At 52.5% G+C, this 22,472-nt stretch overlaps 1 protein-coding gene across 8 annotated transcripts in view; it reads right to left on the bottom strand.

Annotated features, from left to right (window-relative positions):
- AGAP3 (ArfGAP with GTPase domain, ankyrin repeat and PH domain 3) overlaps positions 1-22,472 on the bottom strand; it is a 70,186-nt gene that overhangs the window by 6,154 nt on the left and 41,560 nt on the right. For 4 of the 8 annotated variants that reach the window (XM_077149862.1, XM_077149877.1, XM_077149887.1 and 1 more), the window contains 5 exons: positions 21,106-21,264; positions 17,223-17,315; positions 11,632-11,736; positions 4,687-4,855; positions 378-545 (listed from right to left, as the gene is read on the bottom strand). In XM_077149862.1, the coding sequence (XP_077005977.1) occupies positions 378-545; positions 4,687-4,855; positions 11,632-11,736; positions 17,223-17,315; positions 21,106-21,264 (694 nt within the window). Of the gene's footprint in view, positions 1-377; positions 546-4,686; positions 4,856-11,631; positions 11,737-17,222; positions 17,316-18,228; positions 18,443-21,105; positions 21,265-22,472 lie in introns of those variants that run through there. The other 4 variants (XM_077149868.1, XM_077149896.1, XM_077149917.1 and 1 more) reach the window with 2 other exon arrangements.

The following is a 22,472-nucleotide window of genomic DNA, read 5'->3' as shown; positions in this document are numbered from 1 at the left end:
CCCCCGCCGAGAGGCTGATGAGCTGGCGGCACGGGGGGCTGATGGGGAGAGAGGAGCCGCTCCCAGAGCCGCCCGGGACCAAGGCGGAGGAAGAAGCTGCAGAGAGACGGCCCGCCAGCGCCGGCCACCGGTGGGAGGCGAGGGAGTCCCGCGAAAAGCGGAGTGGGAGTAAATGGGCAGAAGGCCACAAGGGGCAGGTGGAAGCCGGGACAAAGCCCTAATGCACAGCCCTCCCCAAATCCGGACGGGATCTGCTCGACCCCACCCCTCCGCCCGGACCTTGTCCCCATGGCGGGTAGGGAGAGGAAACCCACCGCCGCCCAGCCCCGCAGATGGCAGCAACGCCCCTCTTCTCGGGTAGGAGCGGAGCCACTCACCAGGGTGCTGAATGCCTGGGGGCAGGGCGGCGGTCTCACTCCACTGGTCCGCGCTGGAAACGGAGCAGGAGCGCTGGTGCAGCCCCTCGGGGCGGGGGCCAGCCAAGGCTGAGCTGCTGAGGGAGCGGTCAGAGTGCAGGGATGTGCTGCTGGCCGAATGGGGGGCACCTGGGGGTGGGGCGAAGGGTCAGACTGAAGGGCATGAACTGGGGGGAGGGGTGCAGATGCGAGGGTGCAGTGTCTCTGCTAGTAAACACCTCACGGAAAACTGGGCCACTCACAGCCAAGTCTGAGAAATTCCAGTAGGATATTGAGCAAAAACGTGAGTTGCCAGGTTTATGTGAGAGCCAGAGAACCTCACACGGACCCTCCATTCTTTAGGAAGCAACCTGTCCTTGAGACTTTCCTGTCACCTTCTCTCCATGAACATCAAGGTCCACCGCCTCTGTCCTTCACCATGATCCTGGAAGCCCGAAAGAGGGCTGGGGGAGTGGGTCTAGGCAAGGTTTCTCTAGCCTACAGATGGAAGGACTGTTGTTTAGGCTGCAGGCTGGGGAGGCTGGGGTTTCCTAGCTTTTGGAAGGAGGTGGAAGACTGGTTCTGACATGGTCGCAGGGCTCCTCTGGCCAAGGCTGAGCGGCTGCAGTCCCAGAACTGCACCATTCCAGCCCCCTTTCCCTTCTGGCTTAGGCCCCTGCACCCTACATTCCAGTCCACACATGCCATGTGCTTTGCCTCGGTTTTGCTGCCATCCTAACGAGAAATAAGTGTATCAAATTCAAGTAATTATGTCTAATTAGTATTAGTAATTATCCTGTTGGGCTGGAGAAAATTAATCTTTCGTTTCCCATCAGGGAAGAATGGCAAAGCCAAGGGGGAACCAACGGCTCCAGGAGTGCCACGGATGGGGCAGGGCATGGCTGGCAGTGAAGGAAGGACAACTGGCTCTCTTCTTGATTCTTCCCGGCCTCATTCCCCAGGCAGTGATTCACTTCTGGAGAGATCTTGGGGACAGCCATGTGGCCTCGGAGGCCTGAAAAACTTGAGCTGGGACCCCAAGAACCTAAGCTTCCCTTCCCTTCTTTAGACTCAGGGTGGTGACTGAGAACAGAAGGAAATGGGCCGGCGGGGGGGAGGGTGTCTAGGTGGGCCATCATCTAGATGTTTACAACTTTGAGCTAAAAAAGCAGCCAGGTGCTGGAGGTGCACAGAGCCTGGAGCTGTGCAAAGCTGGAGAAAGCAGCAGATGCCAAGCTAGGGAAAAGGCCAACACTAGGCTTCAAACCAGTCCTGCAAGCATATGGGACTGAGTTTCTGGAAGCCTCAGGATAAGAAGCTTTGAGCGGAAGCAGCTGGAAAGGAAAGGAACAGGCCCCAAATACGAAATGTTCTGGTCATAGTATGAAGCACAAAGGTAGAGGGCAAGTTTTATGTTTGTATTTGCAATAACACCCAATAACAGATATATAGTAAGTGCTTATTAAAATACATGTGACATTGAGAGGCTATGGGCCAAGTCAACCCACCTTTCCAGGCCCCTTAAGATAACATGCTGACGTTATTTTCATAATTATCTCTTCATAATCCTTCCCCACCTCCCCCTGCACTAGCCTAACAGGCCCTCCTAACTTTATCAGTCTCCGTGCACCCTTCTCCTCCCACCCCTTGGTAAACCTTCCAGAGGAACCTACTTATGTTGTAATTTCTTAGTTACCTTGCTTCTCTCCCCACCCCCTCCTCTTTTTATCCCCTCCCAGATTTCAAATCCTATTCTGCCCTCATCCCTAGCCCCATCCAAAGACATCTCAGGCCTCAACTTCCTCCCTAAGCCCCTCAACCCAAAACCCTGAGGGAGGGAAAGTGCTTTCCCTTTTCTTTGTTAATTCTCCCCTCATTACGCCTGCAATCCCACAATCAGTGTGCACTGTAATTGTCGAATTTGATGCTAATGATTAATGAATTAAACATGGAGCCATCAATTAGTCCTCGGAGGATAATTCTGCATAAAGCAGCGGATAATGTAATTACAGTAACAAAGATAATGAGATGTTAACATCGCCCGGTGAGTGAGAGACATGTGTGAGTGTGCACGAGGGTTGGTGTCAGTGTGCGGCAGTGAACGGCGGGTTTAAGTAAATGCCCGTCTGTGTTCCCGAGGATATCAGTGCATGTTTATGGGTTCTGGTAACGATGTGAACGTGAATGAATGTGTTGTGCCTTCTCCACGTGCCACTTCTGATCCTCAGGTGCAGGTTATCAGAACCTAAGAATGGGGTAGAACCATGTTTCCTTCCCCCTTCAAAGAAAGCACCCTGTTTCTTATGGCCTGCCTTCAAAGAAAGCTTTCCCCTTACTTTGCCTCATTATTACTCCTTCTCTTTCATATGACGTGAAAGCCCCGACCCAGAGCAGCCAGACCTCACTCATTCTCTCTGTGCAGCTCTGGGAGAGATCTTAGCGAGTGGGCTCCTCTCCAGCCCCATGCCACCACCCACCAGAGAACGCCCAGCAGCTGCTGGCCCAGTTCACTGGCAGAGCACTGAGGGTTTCATGTGGAGCCCCACATTTGCCATTCCTGCTGACATCCTCCCTGGCACACCAACTTGCTGGTTAGTACACTGTCTTTTACTTCCTTAACTTCCCTCCTGTGCCCTGGTCCACTAGAGTTCTCCCTCTGCCCGATGCAAGGGCTTCCTCTTTCTGACCTCAGGATGTTTCAGAGGGAAGAACACAGCTATTTAAGTCAGAGAGACTCAGGCTCACACCCTAGCTCTGCCACTTACTGTGTGATTTTAGTCAAGTTATTTAACCTCCCTGAGCCTTTGTTTCCCCATCCATAAATTGGGGATAATAGCCTCTACGTCACAGACTTGTAAAGAGTACAACCACAGTTCCTTCCCCCACCCCTCTCCTGGTGTCTCCAGATGGGTCACTGATGGGATTATAGAAGAAAACCCAATACATATTATGTGCAGGGGAGGAGTACCTGGGGTTCACAGCCCTTGTCTCCAATAAGGACCACTTTTGAGAAGCTGTCATATGATCTATTTTCCTTTAACCCAGAGTTTCTCTTCACAGCCCTCATCTCCAACAAGGACCACTTTTGAGAAGCTGTTGTATGGTGTACTTTCCCTTTAACCCACAGTTTCTCAATGGGGGCACTATGATCCTTTTGAGTAGATGTTTCTTTATTGTTCAGGGTCTATCCCATCCATTCCAGGAAACTTAGTATTCTAGCTTCCATCCACTAAAAGCCAATAGCACCCTCCTAACATTGTGACAAGCAAACACCCCCACACACATGTCCACATGGTTTCTAGGGAAGGTAGCACACCCCAGTTGATAACTAAGTGATATAAACACAGTGTCTGGGAGAGCAGGGCAATGTTTGGAGTAGCTGCTTCTGAACCCAAGGAAAACGAGATCCAAATGTCTAGGACAACACCAGGGTTACTAAAGTATCAGAAGAAAGGGTCAAGAGCCAAGGTAGACCTTGGGGCATGGGAACTGAGTGTGAGTAGGGCAGCCACAGGAAAATCAATGGGATTCAGGAGCACTAGACACCTACAGAAGGAAAGAGGTAGATTGAGGAAGGGAGCATTTTTCATCTGAATCTTATATGAGAAGGTAAACAAACAGTAAAAGAGAGGCTGGTTTGCCTCAATCTTAGACTTTCTTAGTCTAAGAAACTAATGGACATTAGGTGGTTTTCTTAACCTCTAGCTTCTGTCTGAGCGATGATCCCGACCTCTCACTGTAGACCCAAGGATGTTTTCCTAATTATCTTTAACCCCTAGCTCTGCCCCCTTCTACCTCTTTCCCTGCCTCACCCGGCAAGCTTGGCTAAGCAGGTCTCTGCAACCTAGTGAGCTGAAACTCCGTGTTCCTGGTCCTTTTGGCATTGGCTGAGCTGTGGGGCTGGAGATGATTATAAGCGACCCTGCATCCACAGATCACCTGCCTTCAAGCTTTGCTTCTTGCTCCAGATGCAGAGGAGAGATGGTCTTAGGACTGCTGTTTACAACTTTCCCAGACATGAAGTTATCTGGTCCCATTCTAAAATCCATATCAACTTCTGAGCTATACATATGATGCTACCTCAACTACAGCAACTAAGTAGTAGTTAGGCCAGCTGATTTGGCTAAGAAGATCCCGAAGCATGACACTGGGCAGCAAGTTTGTTAGAAGCTCTGAGCATCTGGGCGGAGAAGCAAAGCTTCCAAGGCCCCACTGCAGCCACTCTCCAGTCTCCCAGAGTCAAAGGAGGCAATGTTCTCCATGTACCCTCCAACTTCAGCAGTCATCTCACCTGTGCCCCCGCCCAGCTGCGTGGTACTCCGCTCTAAGGCCAGCCCGTTGGCGCGGGGGCTGGTGCCTGGGGCTGTGGCAGGTGTGGCTCGGGGCAGCCGTTTCCCTGGCACCTTCACTGTTGTCCGCAGCAGGTCAATCTCCTTGCCATGGATGTTCTGCATGTAATCCTGAGAGCCAGGTGGGTGAGACAGATGCATGTTCATTAGGACAGCTCACTCTCTCCAGTCCTTGGTCTCTGGAATTAACTCTCTCACCTGCTAAGTGTCTCCCCTCTGTGCCTCCTGGGGTGGGAAGAAGGCAAAGGAAAGCTAAAATTTTACGAAGTAGGATTCCGAAGCCTACAGAGTCTGGATCTCCACTCTGGACCACACCTAGATCGACATTATGACCAAAGACAACTTCTGGGGGATTTGGCCAGAAGAGAGGCAGGGTCAGGTAAATAGAAGGATCTGGAGGCAAGATCTAAGGCTTAGAGCATCTTTAGGAAGTACAGCTCAAGAGGCAACATAAAGGAGATCAAGTCGTAGAACGAGATGGAATTTAGGAGGAGAGCGCCAACATGGCTGAGGAGAGGAACTAACAATGAAGTCTATAGGATGGACACTGGTGCAGCCTCAGGCTAGTGCCCGGGCTCAGGAGGCCACACAGCCCCTCACCCTGGTTCAGAATTCTCTGCCACCACCACATGACGTATCAAGAGTCCTCTAAAGCCTATAAGAGTTCCCAACACTTAGAACAGTGCCTGATAATACATGTCTGTTGCACTGTCTAAGGGGACGCCTTTGATCCTGTTTTCTGGGTTAGGGATAGAGAGGCAGGTCCATGGTATACAGATCCTAGTGGTTCTCCTCCTAGCAGCAATAACAGTGCAGATAACAGGAACATCCACTCCCTCGCATGGCAGGCATTTACTGAGTTATTACCTGCATTATCATCTCATGTAACTTTTACAGCCCTAAATATTATATGATGCCTATTTTACAGATGAAAAAGTTGAAGGCTAGAAAGGTTGATCTGCTGAAGATCACATGATTAGAAAGATGGAGCCAGACTCAAACCCAGGTTTTCAGTTTCCAAGGGCTATGCTCTTAACCCAGACTTCAGAGATCCACGAACTTACTCTGTCCTAAAAGTCCGTACCACAGAGAGGCCACCAGTGATGGAAGCATGGAAAGTGACCTGGGTAGTGGCACTCACTTTGTACTCTAAGCTCTTTCTCCTGTCACTCCTCCCCATCATTCAGAATTCTGCTGTGGGGGCACCAATGGGGAGAAGTGGTGGTGGGGCAACGGCAGAGTAGAGTCCTGTCCTCTGTCCCTTTGCTTCCTGTTTTAAACCTAGCGCCTGGCCTGAATCCCCAGTTTGCCTTACTGGTTCTAGAGTCTTCTCTGATGCTGACTCCTGTTTTTCAATATCCCCTTCACTACTGAGCTCCTCAGTGGTTCCTAGCTAACATTTTTTCATATGGCAGAAATTCCTTCCCAAGGGTCTACACATCTGTCTGAGAGTAGAATCTGGATGGGTATAGCCCAATTTAACTTTAACTGAATTACAGATTAGACATAAAATCAATTCTTCACTTTTCCTTCATAAGCAGTTTCTCTAGGGATTTTTTGTGTCCAGACAGCTTCAATAAGACGTGCCATTTTAGACTCAGTTTTTGTCTCCTTAAAGGCCCTGTCCCTCTATACCCACACTTCGGGACATCATACTTCTTTTCATGCAGCCTTTCTCCTATCTTCTCATCCTTTTAGCTTCAGGAAAAAAAGACAGTGTCCTCTACTTAGAAGAACAGAAGGGATATGGCTGCCTTTTGGGAAGCACTGAAAGGACAAAGCTCTCACCAGGTGCCCCTAATTCTTGGAGTAACAAAAAGGATCATTAGGTAGACAAGGGCGCTCCCTGGTCCCCAGGAACCAAAGGAAAGTAAGGAGTTACCATATCAGTTAGGAAGGGGAAAGACATAGAACAAGGCAATAGAGACCAAGCAAAATATTGGCTCCCTCCTGTATTTCTGTTCCCAGGCTGGCCTTGCCTACAGCTTTGTGTCATGGAGGGAAAGGTGAAAGGAGAGTGTAGAAGGCAGGGGATGCTGCTGATGCTAGCATGTTGGCCTCACTGCTGAAATCAGGCTTTAATGAGGTCTTTCCCTTTCTATTTTGGGCCGAGCTTGTAGTCACCCTTTTATTCTCAAAGCTGCTATTACACCTCCACAGACAGACAACCCTCTGGAAGGGTGTTGGAGGGGCCTAACCAGAGAAGAGGAAGAACTTCTGGAAGGCCATGCTTAAGGAATAGCTCACTCCCTGGCCCCCAGTGGCTTTGGATTCAGCCTCTATGCTGCCTAATTCTCTGTGAGGGACAGTGCCAGGTGCCTGGCCTCAAGCATACCCTCAGCTTGGGCCATACACAGCTCTGGGGTTATATTGTTCATTGTCTCAGAACCACAGAATTATATAACTGCGAGATTAAGTGGAGCACCTTCTGCCAATGGTGCACTCATTCCTCTTCATAACCTCTCTTGCCCATCCAAGATAGGGGTCATTCTCCCCAGACTCTGCTTTAACACTCCCAAAGCTCTGTCCTCTGCTCTGAGCCTCACCAGGGTGGCTGTGATAGCAATAAACTCAGGAGCCCCTTCTCTATCTTCCATGGGCCTCCTCTATCACTTCCTTCTCCAGAAACTCTTAGCCATCCCATCCAGCCACCACTGGTCCTCTCGTCCTCCTTTCAGCTCACTCTCTAGTTCCTGGCTTCATTGTCTTTCCCCCTTTGCCCCACCTTCAAGCCCCTACATTCAGCCTATCACCCTCACTCAGCTCTAAGATCTCTCTCCCACTCTGGGCTGTGGCATGTACCCATCCTGGTCCCTTCACATAATCACTTCTTGAATTGGCTGCCTCGAGACAACAGTCAACAGCTGGCTGGGCCAAAGGCACAGCTGCAGCTCCCTCTCCCAGGGGCAGGGGCTTGGGTCTGCTCTAGTTCACAAGGAGGTCAGAGCAGCTGCAACAGTTTTCCAGGCCCCATTACAGCCCTGGAATGCCTAGGGCCAGGACACAGACGGACCAGCTGACCCCAGGCCAAGAACAAAAGCTGCTATGAGGGACTCTGTTCAGGGCCAAGAAGCCAGAAATAAACTTAAAGGGGGAAAGAACTGCGTAGCAGGGCACACCTAGAACCCAATTTCAGCATCCTTGATATAACCGGGACCAGGCTGGCTCCCTGTGCCTGGTGTGGGGCCCATGTCTGCAACCCTCAACACCGGGTCCTCATGTCAGTGCGGCCTCAGGGCCTGGTGTCAAGAGGAGGAGACGGGCCCTGGAGGAGACAGTGGTGGTGAGGAGCGTGGAGGAAGAACAGCAGGGACGGGAACCTCAGTGGCAGAGCAACAGCGTTTCCCTCCGTCAGCAGAACAGGGAGCGCGGCAGTGGCAGTGGCAGCGGGCTGCTCAGGAGAGCGGTCACCACGGCTGCCTTTATTACCCACCATCAAACAGCAATTTCTTCCCCAGCCTCCTCGCTAATTACCCAGCCAGCGTTCTCATCTCGTTTTATTACTGGAATTAACAACGAGTTCAGAGCGTGGAAAGCTATTAAGATGTGTGATTAAGCCACATTCAATTAGTTTCTACAAACAATTTAATTGATGTTGCAGATAGAATTAACAGAAGGTGATTGTGTGAATGGCTCCACTGGCTGCAAAATGGGGGAGGCTGTGGCGGGCTCTCTTGCGCCAAGCAAGAATAGGGCTCTGAGCTTGAGGCTTGCCCACCAACTCTTCCTCTTCACATCCAGTCCAGGCCACTTCAGCCCACCCAGCCTCCCCCATCAGTAGGCAAGTCATCAGCACTTGGGCAGGAGGTGTCACTGGTTAAGAAAGCCAGACTAAGCCAGGAGTTCATGTCTGAGCCTCTGGAGTTACCTTAGGGGCCCTTCTCTCCAGACCTTCCTGTTGATATTCGAGAAACAGCCAGCAAAAGAAGCCAACTGCTTACAGGTAGGAACAAGGCTTGGTCACTGCTAGCAACTAAAAAGCTTGCTAAGATCTGAAGATGATGGCAACAGGGAGATTTATGCAGGTGAGCCAGCAACACAAGAGCACAGCAACAACCAAGGAATGAGATGAAAAAATGAGAGAGGGAAGTGGGAGAAATGAAGTGCCCCTTTACTAAATTAAATGCATACATACCCCTCTTGAGGCAGCAGCATAGAGCAAGCCTTGCTTTTACATTCCTGGTACTTTTACTATTACCACATGGCTTCAAATCTGAATCATGTCTTTTTAATGGGAAGATAAGCCTCTACAGGGCAGAAATGCCAATTGTTCCTGGTATCTACCCTGGGAGAGGGACCTGCGTTTTGATCACTGAGCCAATGAGCAGCCGATGAAGAGTCGTGGGTTGATGGACCATGAATTCCTGCTCACCCAGGATCTGTTCACTCAACCCTCTCCAAGACTCTCTGTGGCCAGGAGAGCAAGCGGGGGGACTGGTACGTGCGAGGACGTGAGGTGAGGGGCTACCAGAGCTGCCTGCCTTTATAACTCACCTTGCAAGAAAGCAAAGGGCAGGCCTAGGAAGTCCCTGCTTTCCAGACCCTGCACCAGGTCTCTGAAGACATGAAACCTGCACATTTCAGCAGAGGCAGTGCTTGAGGGGGCTCCTGGCGAAACTTGACATCCAACCTGGCCTTAGGTAGACAGGCCCTCCTTATTTGACAATAAACCTTGACAACACTTTTCCCTGACTTCAACTCTCCATAGTGGCTTTTCACAGTCAGTCTCAAGAGGGAGGTCCTCTTGGCAAGTGCAGAAAAATCTGAATAAGGCTTAGAGTCAAAATTATGGGTTTGAGTCTTGGCTCAGCCATTACCCGTGTGACTTTGACATGCCACCTAACCTCATTGAGCCTCCATGCTCCAATTTGTTAAATTATGTGTAAAAACAGCATTCCCTCCAGCCTGTACCTTTCCTTCCTATACCAAAAAAAAACAAAACAAAACAGCTGACTCTTCCTTCTGACCCAAGACCCCCTCTACTGTTCCTCTTTTCCACCTAGTGCTTCCTTCGCTCTCAGGGGCAGGAGAACAGGCAGAAGGAACAGTTAAGAATGCAAGTAAACGAGGTAAGACTAACTAAGGTCACCCCCCACAAGGAGGGGGGAAGTGGTATGTTTCAAACAGGCTAGCGTCTATGCTCACCAGCCAGGGTGGTATGTAAGGAGATAGCATATGCTAAGTTTGCTTGGTGGAGGGGTGGTGGAAAGAAAACTGCAGTGGGAGTTAGGAGGCACCAGTGTAATCTCTGCAGGCCATTGCCCCTCTCTGGGCCCCAGTATTACTGCCTGTGGGTCAAGGGGGATGATGTGATGCCCTCTAGGATCCTTGAGCTTGGAAACACCATGAGTTCACTCTTATTTCTAGGACCAGCTCCTCCTTCATCCCCATAGGTACCAAGGATCTGTCATACAGCCACAGAACCTTGTACCTAAGAAGGCCTTTTGACTTAAGAATGCTTTTTAACTTCCTAAAACACTTTTTGTCTCTATTGTTGGTGTCTTTTTCTAATGTGTCTCACTGCCCCTTTCACCGTTTCTCAGGGAGCCGATGGTGGGACGTCGTCTGTATGTGTGAGCAGGAGGGTGGAGTTAGGGAGAGATGAGGTGCCCACTAGACTGAAAGCCAGAGCCACCTGCATGTGGCCTGTCCTCCAGTCTGCCCCAGGTGCAGCATTCATGTGGTATCCTGGCACCAGTGCCCATCTAGTGAGGTAAGGGATACTGAGAGGGAATAATCTCTATCTTCTGAGCCAAGAGGGAAGGGCCAGTACCCAGAGGAATTGGCCAAGGAGAAAGCCTAGGAGGGCCAGACTGGAGGTCGGGCCTAAGTGGAAACAGACTGTCCAAGGTTGGCTCTTCCCAAGCCAGGGCCCCTTCTGCGTGTTTTCTTGGAAGTCTGTCTGGGAGGTGTTCTCTGGGCTGGGTTATGGCTAGGAAACTTGGATCCCAGCATCTCTTGAGTTGGGCCTCCTTGGCACCTTGTACAGATTCAAAGAAAGGCTTGGGACCCTCTGAGGCAAGCCCAGGGCCTCTGGGTTGGGGGTGGGGCCGGCCCACGTGCTGTGCTTGAAGGGCTTCACAGGAGAACTCATTAGCCCCACAGTGGGGTGGTGACAGAGATGGATTCTGGTGACAGCTGTGTACTGGAGCCACGCAGTGAGGGGAGGGGGAAGGAAGGGAGGGTGGGGAGCTGCCACAGGGGCCACTCTACAAGCACTGCAACATCCCCCACCCCAACCTGAGCATAGGCCTTGTACCCTCCAGATACCTCTACCCACAATCAGCCCCACCCCCAATCTCCTCCTCCCAAAAGGACTCTCCAAGGCCCCACTATGTTCTAAACAGTCCTGGCTTAACCACCTTCTAGTGCTCTGTCATCTGAGGCCCAGGAGCCCAGTGTCCTCCCAGTAAGAGGGCCCAGCTAAAAATCAACTGTCTGGCAACACTAGTATCCATGACTTTAGAAATTCCATGTAAGTGGACTGAATCCAGCTCTTAAATAACCAGGATGTGGAATGTAGAACTTAACTGCTCCAGAGGGCAAGGGTGGGAACAGCTGTCTACAAACTGCTACACAACAGACCTCACATTATCCAGGGATGACCATCCTGACAGTGATTTTTTTCTTCAAAGGTCTCAGTGCCAACCCAGAGCTTCAGGAGTAAGCATTTAGGTCTGGCCTGGGTCTTACCATCTTTTCAGTTCCCAACCCACCAAATGGAGGTTCTGTCTCAAGAGAAAATGCATTTGAAATCACTAAGGTCTGTTTCCCATCACTCCTTGAGTCAGCCCCCGCCTACATCTACACATTTTACTTAAGTCTCCCTCTCCTCCTCTTGCCCCCCGCTCTCCCCAGGGTCAAGGTATTCTTTCTTCTGGACTTACATGCAGGCTGGGGTGGTAGGTGAGCAGACCATTGTCACAGAGCGTCACATACTTTTTCTTCCACTCCTTATTCAAGGACTTGCCGCTCCGCTTCAACAGGATCCCCTGAGAACAGAGGTCTGATCAGAGACAAGGAACCTGGAACCCAGCCCCACAGATGACAGGGTATGAGGAAGGTCACAGGGGGCCATCAGGTAGCACCCCCGTACCATCTCTTTCTCCTGGGCCACCTTGCTTGTTGGGGCAGAGAGGCCTTTAAGGTTCGACAGTTAAGCTAGCGAGAGTCAGGAAGACAGACAACTCTATAGTGCTTGGCCATCCCTGACCACCCACCAGGAAGCAGCCTGGGGGTCCCAACTCTCCAGTTACCACTGACTACTGCCGTAAAGCAGGGAGTAGAAGAGTTTTCTCTCTCCTAGTACATAGAGCATAATGTGCTTCAGATGGCCTCACAGCGGTGATGGCCCTGGTCATGAGTCTGAAGCCATCTCCAAGTGATGGGCTGGATAAATAGCTCAGAGATTTCAGTAGAATCCTGGCCTTTCACCTCCTGTGTACTCTTTGTGGTAGTTCCAGAATAAGGCCAGAAAATCCTCTAACCAGCCCAAGAATGCTCCAGAACCGCCCCCCAAGCTAGACAGTGGGGAAACCTGGACTTCGATGTCAGCAACCATATGACCTATGTATGCAAAAAAGACACAACATGGAGGTGAGGTGAGTATAAGAATAACAAAACCTCCACGAGAGCAAGAATTCAGATTTGTTTTATTCACTGATATATTCTCAGCACTTAGAACAACGCCTGGGACACAGCAGATGCTCAGTAAATATCTACTGAGGAAAAATGACCCAAGACTTGTGTACCAGTCAGAAATAGTGAAGTCAGAAGGTAGACTCGAGCTAGGAAGAAGAGACAATGAGAGGATACCCAACAATAACCTTTGCTTCCTTCCCAGGATAAACCTTCTCCTCTAATGTTAACCCCTGAAAGATGCCTTCACACTTCTCTGGCCCTTTCCCTGAAACAACAAATAAAACAAGAGAATGGTTGAAGAAGGGGGGTGGGGGAGGGCAAGAAGAGAACAAGGAATACCAAGAATATATACCAGACGGCTGATTACCCAAGGTGCCTAGCCTCACCACCCCAGGGCCCCCATCCTCCAAAACTGAGATTGAGAAGAAGTAGGGCTCTCCAAAGATTTCTAGGCAAAAAATTTTACAGGGGAAGAGGGGCACAGTCAGACCTATAAACTGGGGGCTAAATGGGAGTCAGAATCTTTATTAGCTGGGAGAGCAGAACCTGAATTCTATCCCAGGGTATATTAAAAAAAAGATGAGATCTGCTCATAATTAAAGGAGGCAGAGCACAGAGAGAGAGAAGAGGCCCTCTAATGCCTTCTCCTTTTAGGAACGGAGGGCTCTGCCCTAAGTTAACCAAGAAAACAAGAATAAATGAGATTCTAGTGTCAACACAGGTCCTGAACCCAAAGTGAGGAGGAGGTACGGAGTCATTCCCACCTTTCCCTCTGAAGTTCTTCCTATAGAAGGCTTAGCTCTAAACAAATGAAATTAATAGAAAAAGTTACTTAGGATTTCCTGGTTGATCTCTCCTTCCCCAGTAGGAAGTGAGTTGGAGGTAAGAAAGAAAACTAAGTTCCAGTGGTTTAAGCAGCTTTAATCCTAATCTCCCATTTTCAACATATACTTCACATTCTTGAGACCTCTCCTTCCTCCCTCTATCCTACTCCTCCTTCTGCCACCGTCAAAAGACAAAGGGGACCACAGGAGGTGTGGCTATGTGCGGATGGCATTGGAGGACACAGCCATCAGGGAACCTGTTCTCCCTGCTACCTGTTCTCCCATCAAAGTGAGAGATCCTACCCTCAAGAGGAGCTTCCGCAGATGAGTGGCATTAGTACAACAATTCCCAGGCAAAGGGGCAGGCTGAAACAATCCAGAAGGCGAGTGGGCCCCTGTATCATGAGCCATCCAGGAGCCAGGGCAGTGGTCTAGGGCTTGGTGATCTGCTTCTGGGCCTGACATCATGGGCCCAGTCAGGGACAAAGGGTGGCAGAAAAAATTCAACAAATAATATAGCTGCCCCCCCCCCTCCACCAAGCAACAGCAAAGTGCCCCAAAGCTAAGTGGGCCCTGAGGGCAAATGCCCATTGATCTCTGAGAAGCCAGCTCAATGAGACCCTGGCAGTCTCATCGCCATTCCATTCTTGAACATGAAACTAAGAGGAATGAAGACTGGTCAGACTAAAGTAGATGCCTTTGGCAGGAGCCTCCAAACTGCCTGCTTACTTGCTGCTCTTCATCTCCCTGCTCCCTCCATTTGTGACTCCCTCCGTTTGTTCACCGTTTGTTCAGGGCCTTCAGTAGGAAATTCCATACTGGCCTCTATTCTCAAATCACTTCAAGCCACCTGAACCTGGCCTCCACCCTCCAGTCCCTGACCAAGCTCACTCTCCAGGCCCTTCCCTCATTACCCCAGCAGGTCTTCCACCCAAGGGAAAGGAAGGCTAGCCTCCATTTCTCTTTCTGACATTTACTAGCTCCATAACATTAAACAACTGATTTACCTGCTCTGGGCCTCAGTTTCCTAAGATGGATAAAGGACTGGGCTTAGGATCTCCAAGAACTTCCAACTCAGACATATGGCAGTTCTTGATACCCTCTGACTTCCCTTCTGAGAAATGAGATGAGGTGCCAAGAAGATGAGGTGGTGTCTAAGAAGGAGTTCCTTTCCCTTTCCTGCACTTGGCCTCCTCTGGGCAGGAAGCAGATGAGCAAAAGCAGTGTACTGCCAGGGTATGGGAAGGGCGCCCAGGGCTCCCTTGAGAGAAGCAAGTGTAGCTGGCCAGGGACTCAACCTGCCTCCCACCTCCGGGCCTGGCCCACCCCCATCCCTTGCCTCCATAGCCTGGCTCTTCACCCCAAGCCATTCACCAGGGAAATAAAAGCCGGCAGAAAGCTGGGCTAGCGGAGACCTGCCTACCTCTCACCTCTTCCTCATTCCCTCCCAAATCTGTTCAAAGAAGGGAGAGAGAGCTCCCGGGGTTCCTGCTCCCCTCCCTGCCCTGGCCAGGCTGCGCACGGTGAAGCAGGAAGCAATCTGGGACGGAATGGAAGCGGTGCGGAGGCGACAGCCCCCAGAGGACCCGTTCCCGCCGCCCGCCTCCCTCCCAGCTCCGCCAGCCGACTTAATTGCGGAGTCCGGATTGATTGGGAATGCAAATGGCAACTGAAATGCAATCTCCACTCCCAGCAGGAGCTGGGGGGGAGGGGCAGGTACAGAACTGGGAAGCACGGGACAGGAGGGTGGTAAGAGGAGGGGCCAGCAGATCTGGTTGAGGTGAACCACCCAGAGCACTGCGGGGGGTGGGGGTGGGGGTGGGGGGGTGGAGTGGGGGGGGAGTGGAGCGGGTGGGAGGGGGGAAGCACAGGGAGCGGCAACTAGGCTGGGAGAATAAGAGAGTGGACGGCACCCCCCTCTCCCCTCCACCCCTGCCCCACCAAGGCACTCAGCAAGGAATCTGAGTGAGCAGGCAAGCCACAAAACGGCAGCACAAGGGGCACACACAGATACCTGGCTCCAGCCGGCAGCACTGTGCAGGGAGGAGGGCCTTTCTGCCAGTGTCCTTCCTACTGAGGGTCCCTGGGATTTAGGTGGGCATACAATATCTAAGTGACCTGGCTGACCTCCAGGCCTGAACAGAAAGAACCCCAGGTTCATCCACATCACAGAGCCCAGGGCCTTGACGCCCACTCCACAGCACTCCCTTCACTTCTAGGGGTGGGGTGAGGTGGGTGAGAGAACAAATAAATAAATCACTCCTCTGCTGACACTACCCACAGACAGGAAAAGATGTTTGCTGAGCTACACTTATCTCAAAGCCTGACAAAGGCTGAATAATATGTTCACATTTATTTACTAAATGTTTAAGTGTGTGGACACACACACCCAAAAAAACACACCTCCCCTTAGCTCTTTCCCCACCCCTTCCCTAAATTGGGGAGCTGACAATCCCACGCCAAGGAACAGATTCATCACTTAACACTCTAGCCCAACAAAGAGGTGCTCAGTGGAGGTTTGCTTTTTTTTTGGGGGGGGGGGGGGTCCGGGCTATATGCAATCAAACAATCAACAAGTTTTTACGGGGATTTATTCTGAACACACATACACATTCATACAGGGAGAGGAGGAGGGAGATGAATTTGTGGATGCTGCCACTGCTTTCTCTAGACTGTTCACAGTACCTCCCAGTAGCTGACCCAACTGGAGCATTCTCTGCCACTGATAAATGTGATGAATATTTCAAGAGAGGGAAGAAACAGAAAAGGCAGGATGCAGACCAACATTTTGTTCCCTACCCTGACCCCTGGGACCCTGACAAAGTACCCAGGATTTTTAATTTTCGATGGACCTTCACTGCAGGGTCAGAAACCTCCAAGTTTAGCACATGAATCCTGGTCACACTAGCCCACAGGCCCCAGAAACCCCAGCTCTGAGGGGCCAACCAGCCAACCTCACACTGGCTTGGTGCTCTGGCCACACCAGACTTGTTCTCTGCAGGCAAAACCCGGACACAATGCCTCCTGGAGACATGGCATCCCTGACCACCAGTTCCCAAGAAATTCCATGCCACACCCAGCATCCTGGTGAGCACAGTATAACCTGGCAGTCTACTGCCTGCCCCCACCCTGCTGGCCCATTTTCATGGGCACTTCAGCCTCTCAGGCTCTCAACAAAGCTCCAAATAAACATCCCCTCATTCTACCTGCTGCAGACCCTGCAGTTCTAGAGCCCTTTGGCCTTTAAGTACCCCTATCCTGTGCGAAACCATACTGGCGCAAAGATGCCCTCCCCATTCAGTGTCTTTTCCAGTACGGGGATCCATAAAGGAGGCTGGGGGAATCCAAGCTTCACGCAGCCCAGCCCTACCAGATAGTGACTCAGGAAAGAGGCAGGAGAGATGAGGAGGGGGCACTCTCAACTAACACTTCCTTTCAGAAGAAACAGAGGCTCATGCTGATAAAACTGTGCCTATAAACCTGAAGAAGATGTCCCCATCATGCACACTCCTCGGGTTCCTCCTGCATAACTTCACTTCATTTCCTGGGAGGACAGACGGTTTAGGCCAGACAACCCAACTCAGCCCTCACCCCGGGACAGCATCGCCTCCTCCGAGTTCCTTCAACTCAGGAACCAGCACTCCTCGGAGAGCAATTTTAAGATGTCGCATAGCTCTCTGCTGCCCTCGCGTGGCAGGAAAAAAAAAAGAGACCCAGCCAGCAGGATATGTGACCACAAAATGCTGCTGCCCAGGGAAAGGCTCAAACTGAAGTCCAGGGTCACTTGTGACCTCTCCGGCCATTCCTCCCTGCAGGCTCACCCTTCTTACCAGGATGATTACCTCTCCCTTGTTCGGGATTCAAGCTGGAAGGAGTGGGGAGGCGGGAGGGCTTGCCTCCGACACCATCTCTCTCCATCCCAGAGGCCCAAAACCTGTGGAGGTCTTGAGACCCGGGACTTCCTGGACAGCTATCTCAGTGTCCCTCCAGGTTGAAGGGATGGAAATGCTGACCTGCTTGATAGGAATGGCGCGGCCACTGCCGATACTGTCCACCTTGCACTCTGTCGCCTTCTTCTCCCTGTCCAGATCAGCGCCCTTTCGAGACTGGAAGAGAAAAGAAGGGGTGTGTTAAAAGAGGCTCAGGGTACACCGGGGAGAGCTGCCCACCTGAAACGCCCAGCCCTCCCTTCCTCCTCCCTCCTCCTGGGCAGGGCCTAGCCGTGGGTGGGGCTGGGGCGGCGGGAATGGGAAGGAACTGAGACCACGAGTATTCCAACGGGTTTATTCTTACACACGGCACCATACAGAGCAGCACAGGTCACTGAGCCGGGCCCGCCCCTCACAAAAGAGCAAGGACATGAGATACCGAGGGCACGAAGAGCGCACAGCCCAGGGGGCTGGGGGAGTAAGAGAAGGGAAGGGGCGAGGAGAGGTGGACGGTGGGGCTGAGGGATGGGCGGGAGCACAGGGCACGACAACCAGGGAGCGCAAAGTCCAGAAGTGAATGGGCAGGTGGCCCGTCTGCGGCACGGACACCACACAGCACGTTGCGCCGCCGAGCACTTCGGCATGGCCCAAGGGGCACAGTGGATGGAGAGAGAGAGGAGAGAGGCCAGAGAGGCCCTGCACCCCCTGCCAAGCTCCTGGGGCAGAGTCCACCCTAATACGGATCCTAGGAAATAGGGGAAGGCCAGAAAGAGGGGAAAAGGCAAGCGGCGGTGGCGACTGCGGTGTCCGGAGCAGGAGCAGGAGCAGGAACGGCAGTAGTCCATGCAGGAAGGAGCAGGAGGAAGGAAGGGGCAGGAAAGCTCCCCCCAGGAGCAGCTGGGCCGGAGCAGGCGCTTGCACTCCCCCGCCCCTCTGGGGCTGCCGTCACGCTGGCCTGGCCGACGGGGCGTGGGGCCGAGCTCCCTTCTTCTCCATGCAGCGAGCCTGGCGCAGCGGCGTCCAGCCGGGCCTGGTCCCCCCGGGCAACCCCGCAGCCACTGGCTCCAGCGTTCCTAGCCTTCCCTGGGGGTGGGGTTAGTTACAAAGGTTCCTGTGGGTCTCTGGAGTGGGGAGCACGGCGGCCGCTTCTCATCTGAGAGCAGTCCCAGGGCCCGGCCCGCCTCCGGCCCCGCACAGGGGGGGAGAATGTCCAGAGGTGCTGTGTGTCACCACCTGGTCTTCTAATTTGGAAGGAGTTGGAAAGGCCTTTTTGTTGATGAAAAGTTGGAAACAGTGGCACATATCTGCAAATATCGAAAGAATAAAGATTTTGGCAAGTTATATTCAAGCCCCGCACAAGTCGGTCAGCACTGGTGAGGGCAGAGACCCAGGCGCCTGGGGAAAGGCGGCAGCGGAATGCAAGAGGAGGAGGAGGAGAAGGCGGTGGCGGCAGTGGAGGCGGGGCTGCACCTGCTGGGCCTAGCAGTCCATCTCCACGAGAAACGGTCGCCACTGGGCAGCCCAGGCCCCACATCCCTCCTGTTCTCCCTAGGCTACTATGAGCCACGAGCACAGGGAGGGGCAAAAGTCAGCAATGCCGTGTGGGAGAAAACACAGCCAAAGGGAGCAGGAAGAACTGATGGGAAACCGAGCACCAGAGAGTAAATCGTCGCCCCGGCAGCTCCACACCATCAGCACTGCCCCCTGGTTCTCTCCTGGGTGCCACAACCCTCTGCCCCTTTGGCCCAGTGAGGAGGAGGATGGGTGGGACCGCTGCCACCGGGTCCCCAGACAGAAGAGACAGTCAGGTGGAATGGGGTGCAGCTTGCCCAGCTAGGCTGGGGAGCTGAGAGGCCCCCATCTACCAGAGGATCCCTGGGGGTCCAGAGGAGCACCTCCCTCACCAAAGGAGCAGGGGCAAGAGGGGCACACAGTGAGTACATAGACTCATGGAGGGAGACTGGGGATGTCAACGACCACGTCCAGTGGGAGGGTCACGAGGGCACCAGCCACAGAGCAGCAGGCACGGGAGCGGTGACAGCGGAGGACGTGAGGAGATCTCCCTTGCGCAGGTGTAGTTCTGCCGGGGAGGATGAGGAGGGAGAAGAGCAGTTGCCCCGATAGCAATGATGAGAGGGTGAGGCCCCAACTTGCACTCATAGAGACGCACACGTCTTGAGGTCGCCTCAGGGATGATGGTGCAACTGAGGTCACCATGAAAACAATGGAAAGAAAAAATAAGGTCGCCACTGTGAAGATGGAGAGAATGAAAGATCCCAGCGGGTAAGGACTTGCCGCGAGCCCACGTTAGCAAGGATGACAGAGTGGGAGGTCACTGCAGCCAAGGCAGACAGCAGAGTGCACGGGATGGCAGCAGGGGCACGAAGGCAGTGCAGCAAGGAGGCTATGGAGCTGGATCATGAGGAGGGGACGTGGAGAGTGGTCCCAGGGCTGCATTAAGTAGAGGGTGCCCTGGGATTGTTACGAACAAGCTGACAGGGAGAAAGAGGACAGATTAAGAATGATAACGAGGGAGCAGATGACTGAGGCAAGATGGAAGGGAGAGGGAGCCAACAGCCCTGATGGTGATCACCATGGGCTCCATGGTGGTGGCAGCGGTGGCGGCGGCAGCAGCAGCAGGTGTGGGAGTTCAAGCAGGTGGCTACCAAGGCTCTGGGTGTCTCAGTGGGTGTGAACAGGAACAAGAAGGCTGCGAGCTTAGGCAGGGTTAAGGCTGGGGAAGAGTGATACGCAGCAGCAGCTGGTAGCAGAACCAGGGTCGGTCAGCACGGGAGGGAGAAGAGGGCGCAGGCACAGGATGAACAGAGGCAGGCAGTCCGGGGAAGGAGAAGTCTGCCGGTCAGGGCAGGAGGCGAGGATGAATGAGTATGGCTGGGGAGCACTGGTTCTGGGCAGGGTTCCTGAGAGCCCAGAGGGAGCCTGGCCTGGCTGGCTGAGCATGGGGCCAGGCTAAGAGCCTGAGCTCCGGCACTTGGAAAGAGGCGCATGGAGTGACGCAGAAGATAGTTGGTGATCTCCTGAGGTCAACTCACCCACCTTTGTCTGACCCAAGACTCCCAAAATCGTCCAACCAAATCCCAGCTAGAGAATTAGAGTGGGGTGGGGGGGGCACATGTGTCAGAAACTGGGAATGGAACCACCGCAGGCTCAGTGGGACCTAAGATGGGAGGGGGCTGGGCCCTTATGTGGGAGAAAGTCAGAGGCCCGGGTGTAACGTCTGGGAAAGGAGATAGGAAAAACCTGTGTGGGAGGAATAAGGCAGTGTAATGAGGAACAAGGATGGGAATCGGGAGATCAAGGTCTAGGAAAATATTTTTAAGCCTTTGCTAAACCAATCACATTGGCGGGTGGAAAGCATGCTCATTTTCCTTTCAGCAGTGTGGGGCAATGGAAAAAGAGCTGGAATAGGTATTGGAAGGCCTGGGCTGTTTCTAGCTCTGCCAACTAACCCTTCATGTAACCTTGGACAAATAACCTTCCAGTCTTTAGTTCATTAACTGTTGAACAAAAGAGGGTCAGGGGGGTTAGACTAGATAAGTTCAAAGACCCCTTGAAGCTGGTAAGAAAGTTCTAAGGGATCAAAGAGAGAGAAAGGCTACTTGGGAGACTGCACATGTGTAGCGGCAGGAGTCTGGGGGATATGGTGAAGGCAATGAGTAGAAGCAGCAATGGGAAGCTCCTCTGTGGACTCAAAGGAAGTCTGTGGAAGATGCTGGGTAACGATGAGGGCACTGGCAAGGAGCCTCTCGAATCCATGGGGAAGAGAGAAATACTGTGGTTGTGTTCAGTAAGAAGGTATTTTCCTGGTGTGGAGCTGCCCAGCAGCCTAGCTGTCCCTGGCTCCTACCCTTCCTTTCTCCTAGGCTGGGAGCCCTGGGTTCAGCCCTGTCTGTGCAGTGAAGGAGAGCTGGGCAGAGAGGGGGAGGGCAGGGGCAGGGTCACATACCGTGAAGATGTTGGAGCGCCGCTTGGACTGCTTGCGGATGGGTGTGGGGGTGGAGGAGGCAGCGATGGTCTCGATGCGCAGCTCCCGCTGGCTGATGCTGGGGGTAGAGGGGACTGAGGACGAGTAGTCGCTGAAGGCGCTGCTGCCGCCATTCGTGGCCTAAGGACAGAGAGGGCTGCTGAGGGCGGCTCTGGGGTACAATGTAGGGGGCAGGCACCAGAGAAGAAGGAGGATGCTGGGAATCCCTGGTCTTCTCCCTGGGCAGGCACTTGGGGTAGTGGGTAGACCTAGCCTGAAGCTGATGGGGCAGTAGAAGGGCCATTAGCCCCTGAAGAAGGTACTGAGTAGGAAGTTAGCCTGGAGGCATCCTACAGAGAAGGCAGCAAACCTTTCTAGGTCCTAGCAGAGGCTCTTACGTGTCAACTAGGGAGCAGAATCAGAGGCAAAGGCTGCCAAGTCTAAATCAGTGTCAGGGCGTGCAAGTGGACAAGTTGTGGAGTCTTGGCTCACAGGTAGGTCTGGAACAGGACTAAAGCCACCCAGGACATTTGTGAGTTTAGTGGGTCACCCCCAAAGTCAGTGACATCTATCAGGGATTCAGGACCCTGGGCAATGGGCTGGGGTTGTGTTCAGGGTGCTGAAGGAGGATGAGGTGTGCTTCCAGAGAGTGTGGCGGGGAGGGAAAGGGATACAGGGAAAGCCAAGGACAAAGGATCAGAGAGGAAATATGACTTCCAAACAGAGTGCGTTGCAGAGAGGGAAGAAAGAAGAGAAAGGAAGGTCACAGAATGGAGACAGCGCACAGGAGCAGTCTACTTCAGGAGTGCTGAACACATACAGAAAACAAGGTAGCCTACCTGTTCCCTACCTGCTCGTGAGACCTTCAATTAAGTAGAGAATGTGCTCTGACCTGGCAGAATCCTGCTAATCCTCACATGTACAAAAGGAGTAAAATACATAAAAGACCACCCGGTAGCAATATAAGCCCACCAGGCCAGGGGCCTACATGCATTGCTGAGTTGCACAGGCTCTGAAATCTGCTGGTTTCAGTGTGGAGTTGCTCAAAGACAGGGAAAAAAGACCTACAATTCCTCCTTCTTTTGTCCATGTGGAAACACAGGGGAATCCCTGCCACTTTCTCAGAAGTCCTAAAGGAAAGGGTCCTTGAAAAAGCAACCGGCTTGTGGTCAGAAAGCTGGGGTGGCTGCCAAGTGCCATGGTAAGCCTTGGAAAGGCAATAATTCTTGGCAGAACTAAAGCTGAGTGGCTGTCAACTTGGCCACTCAATTGAGCCCATCTGTTTAGGGCCCAGGGCTTTAAACAGAATAGGGAATGAAGTAGGAAAATGCAGTTTTGAAAGGAAGTTC

The sequence above is a fragment of the Tamandua tetradactyla genome, chromosome 1 (assembly GCF_023851605.1).
Source record: "Tamandua tetradactyla isolate mTamTet1 chromosome 1, mTamTet1.pri, whole genome shotgun sequence".
NCBI classification, from domain to species: Eukaryota; Metazoa; Chordata; class Mammalia; order Pilosa; family Myrmecophagidae; genus Tamandua; species Tamandua tetradactyla.
The sequence above is the reverse complement of the archived record's forward strand: the minus strand, read 5'-3'. Positions and strand labels throughout refer to the sequence as shown.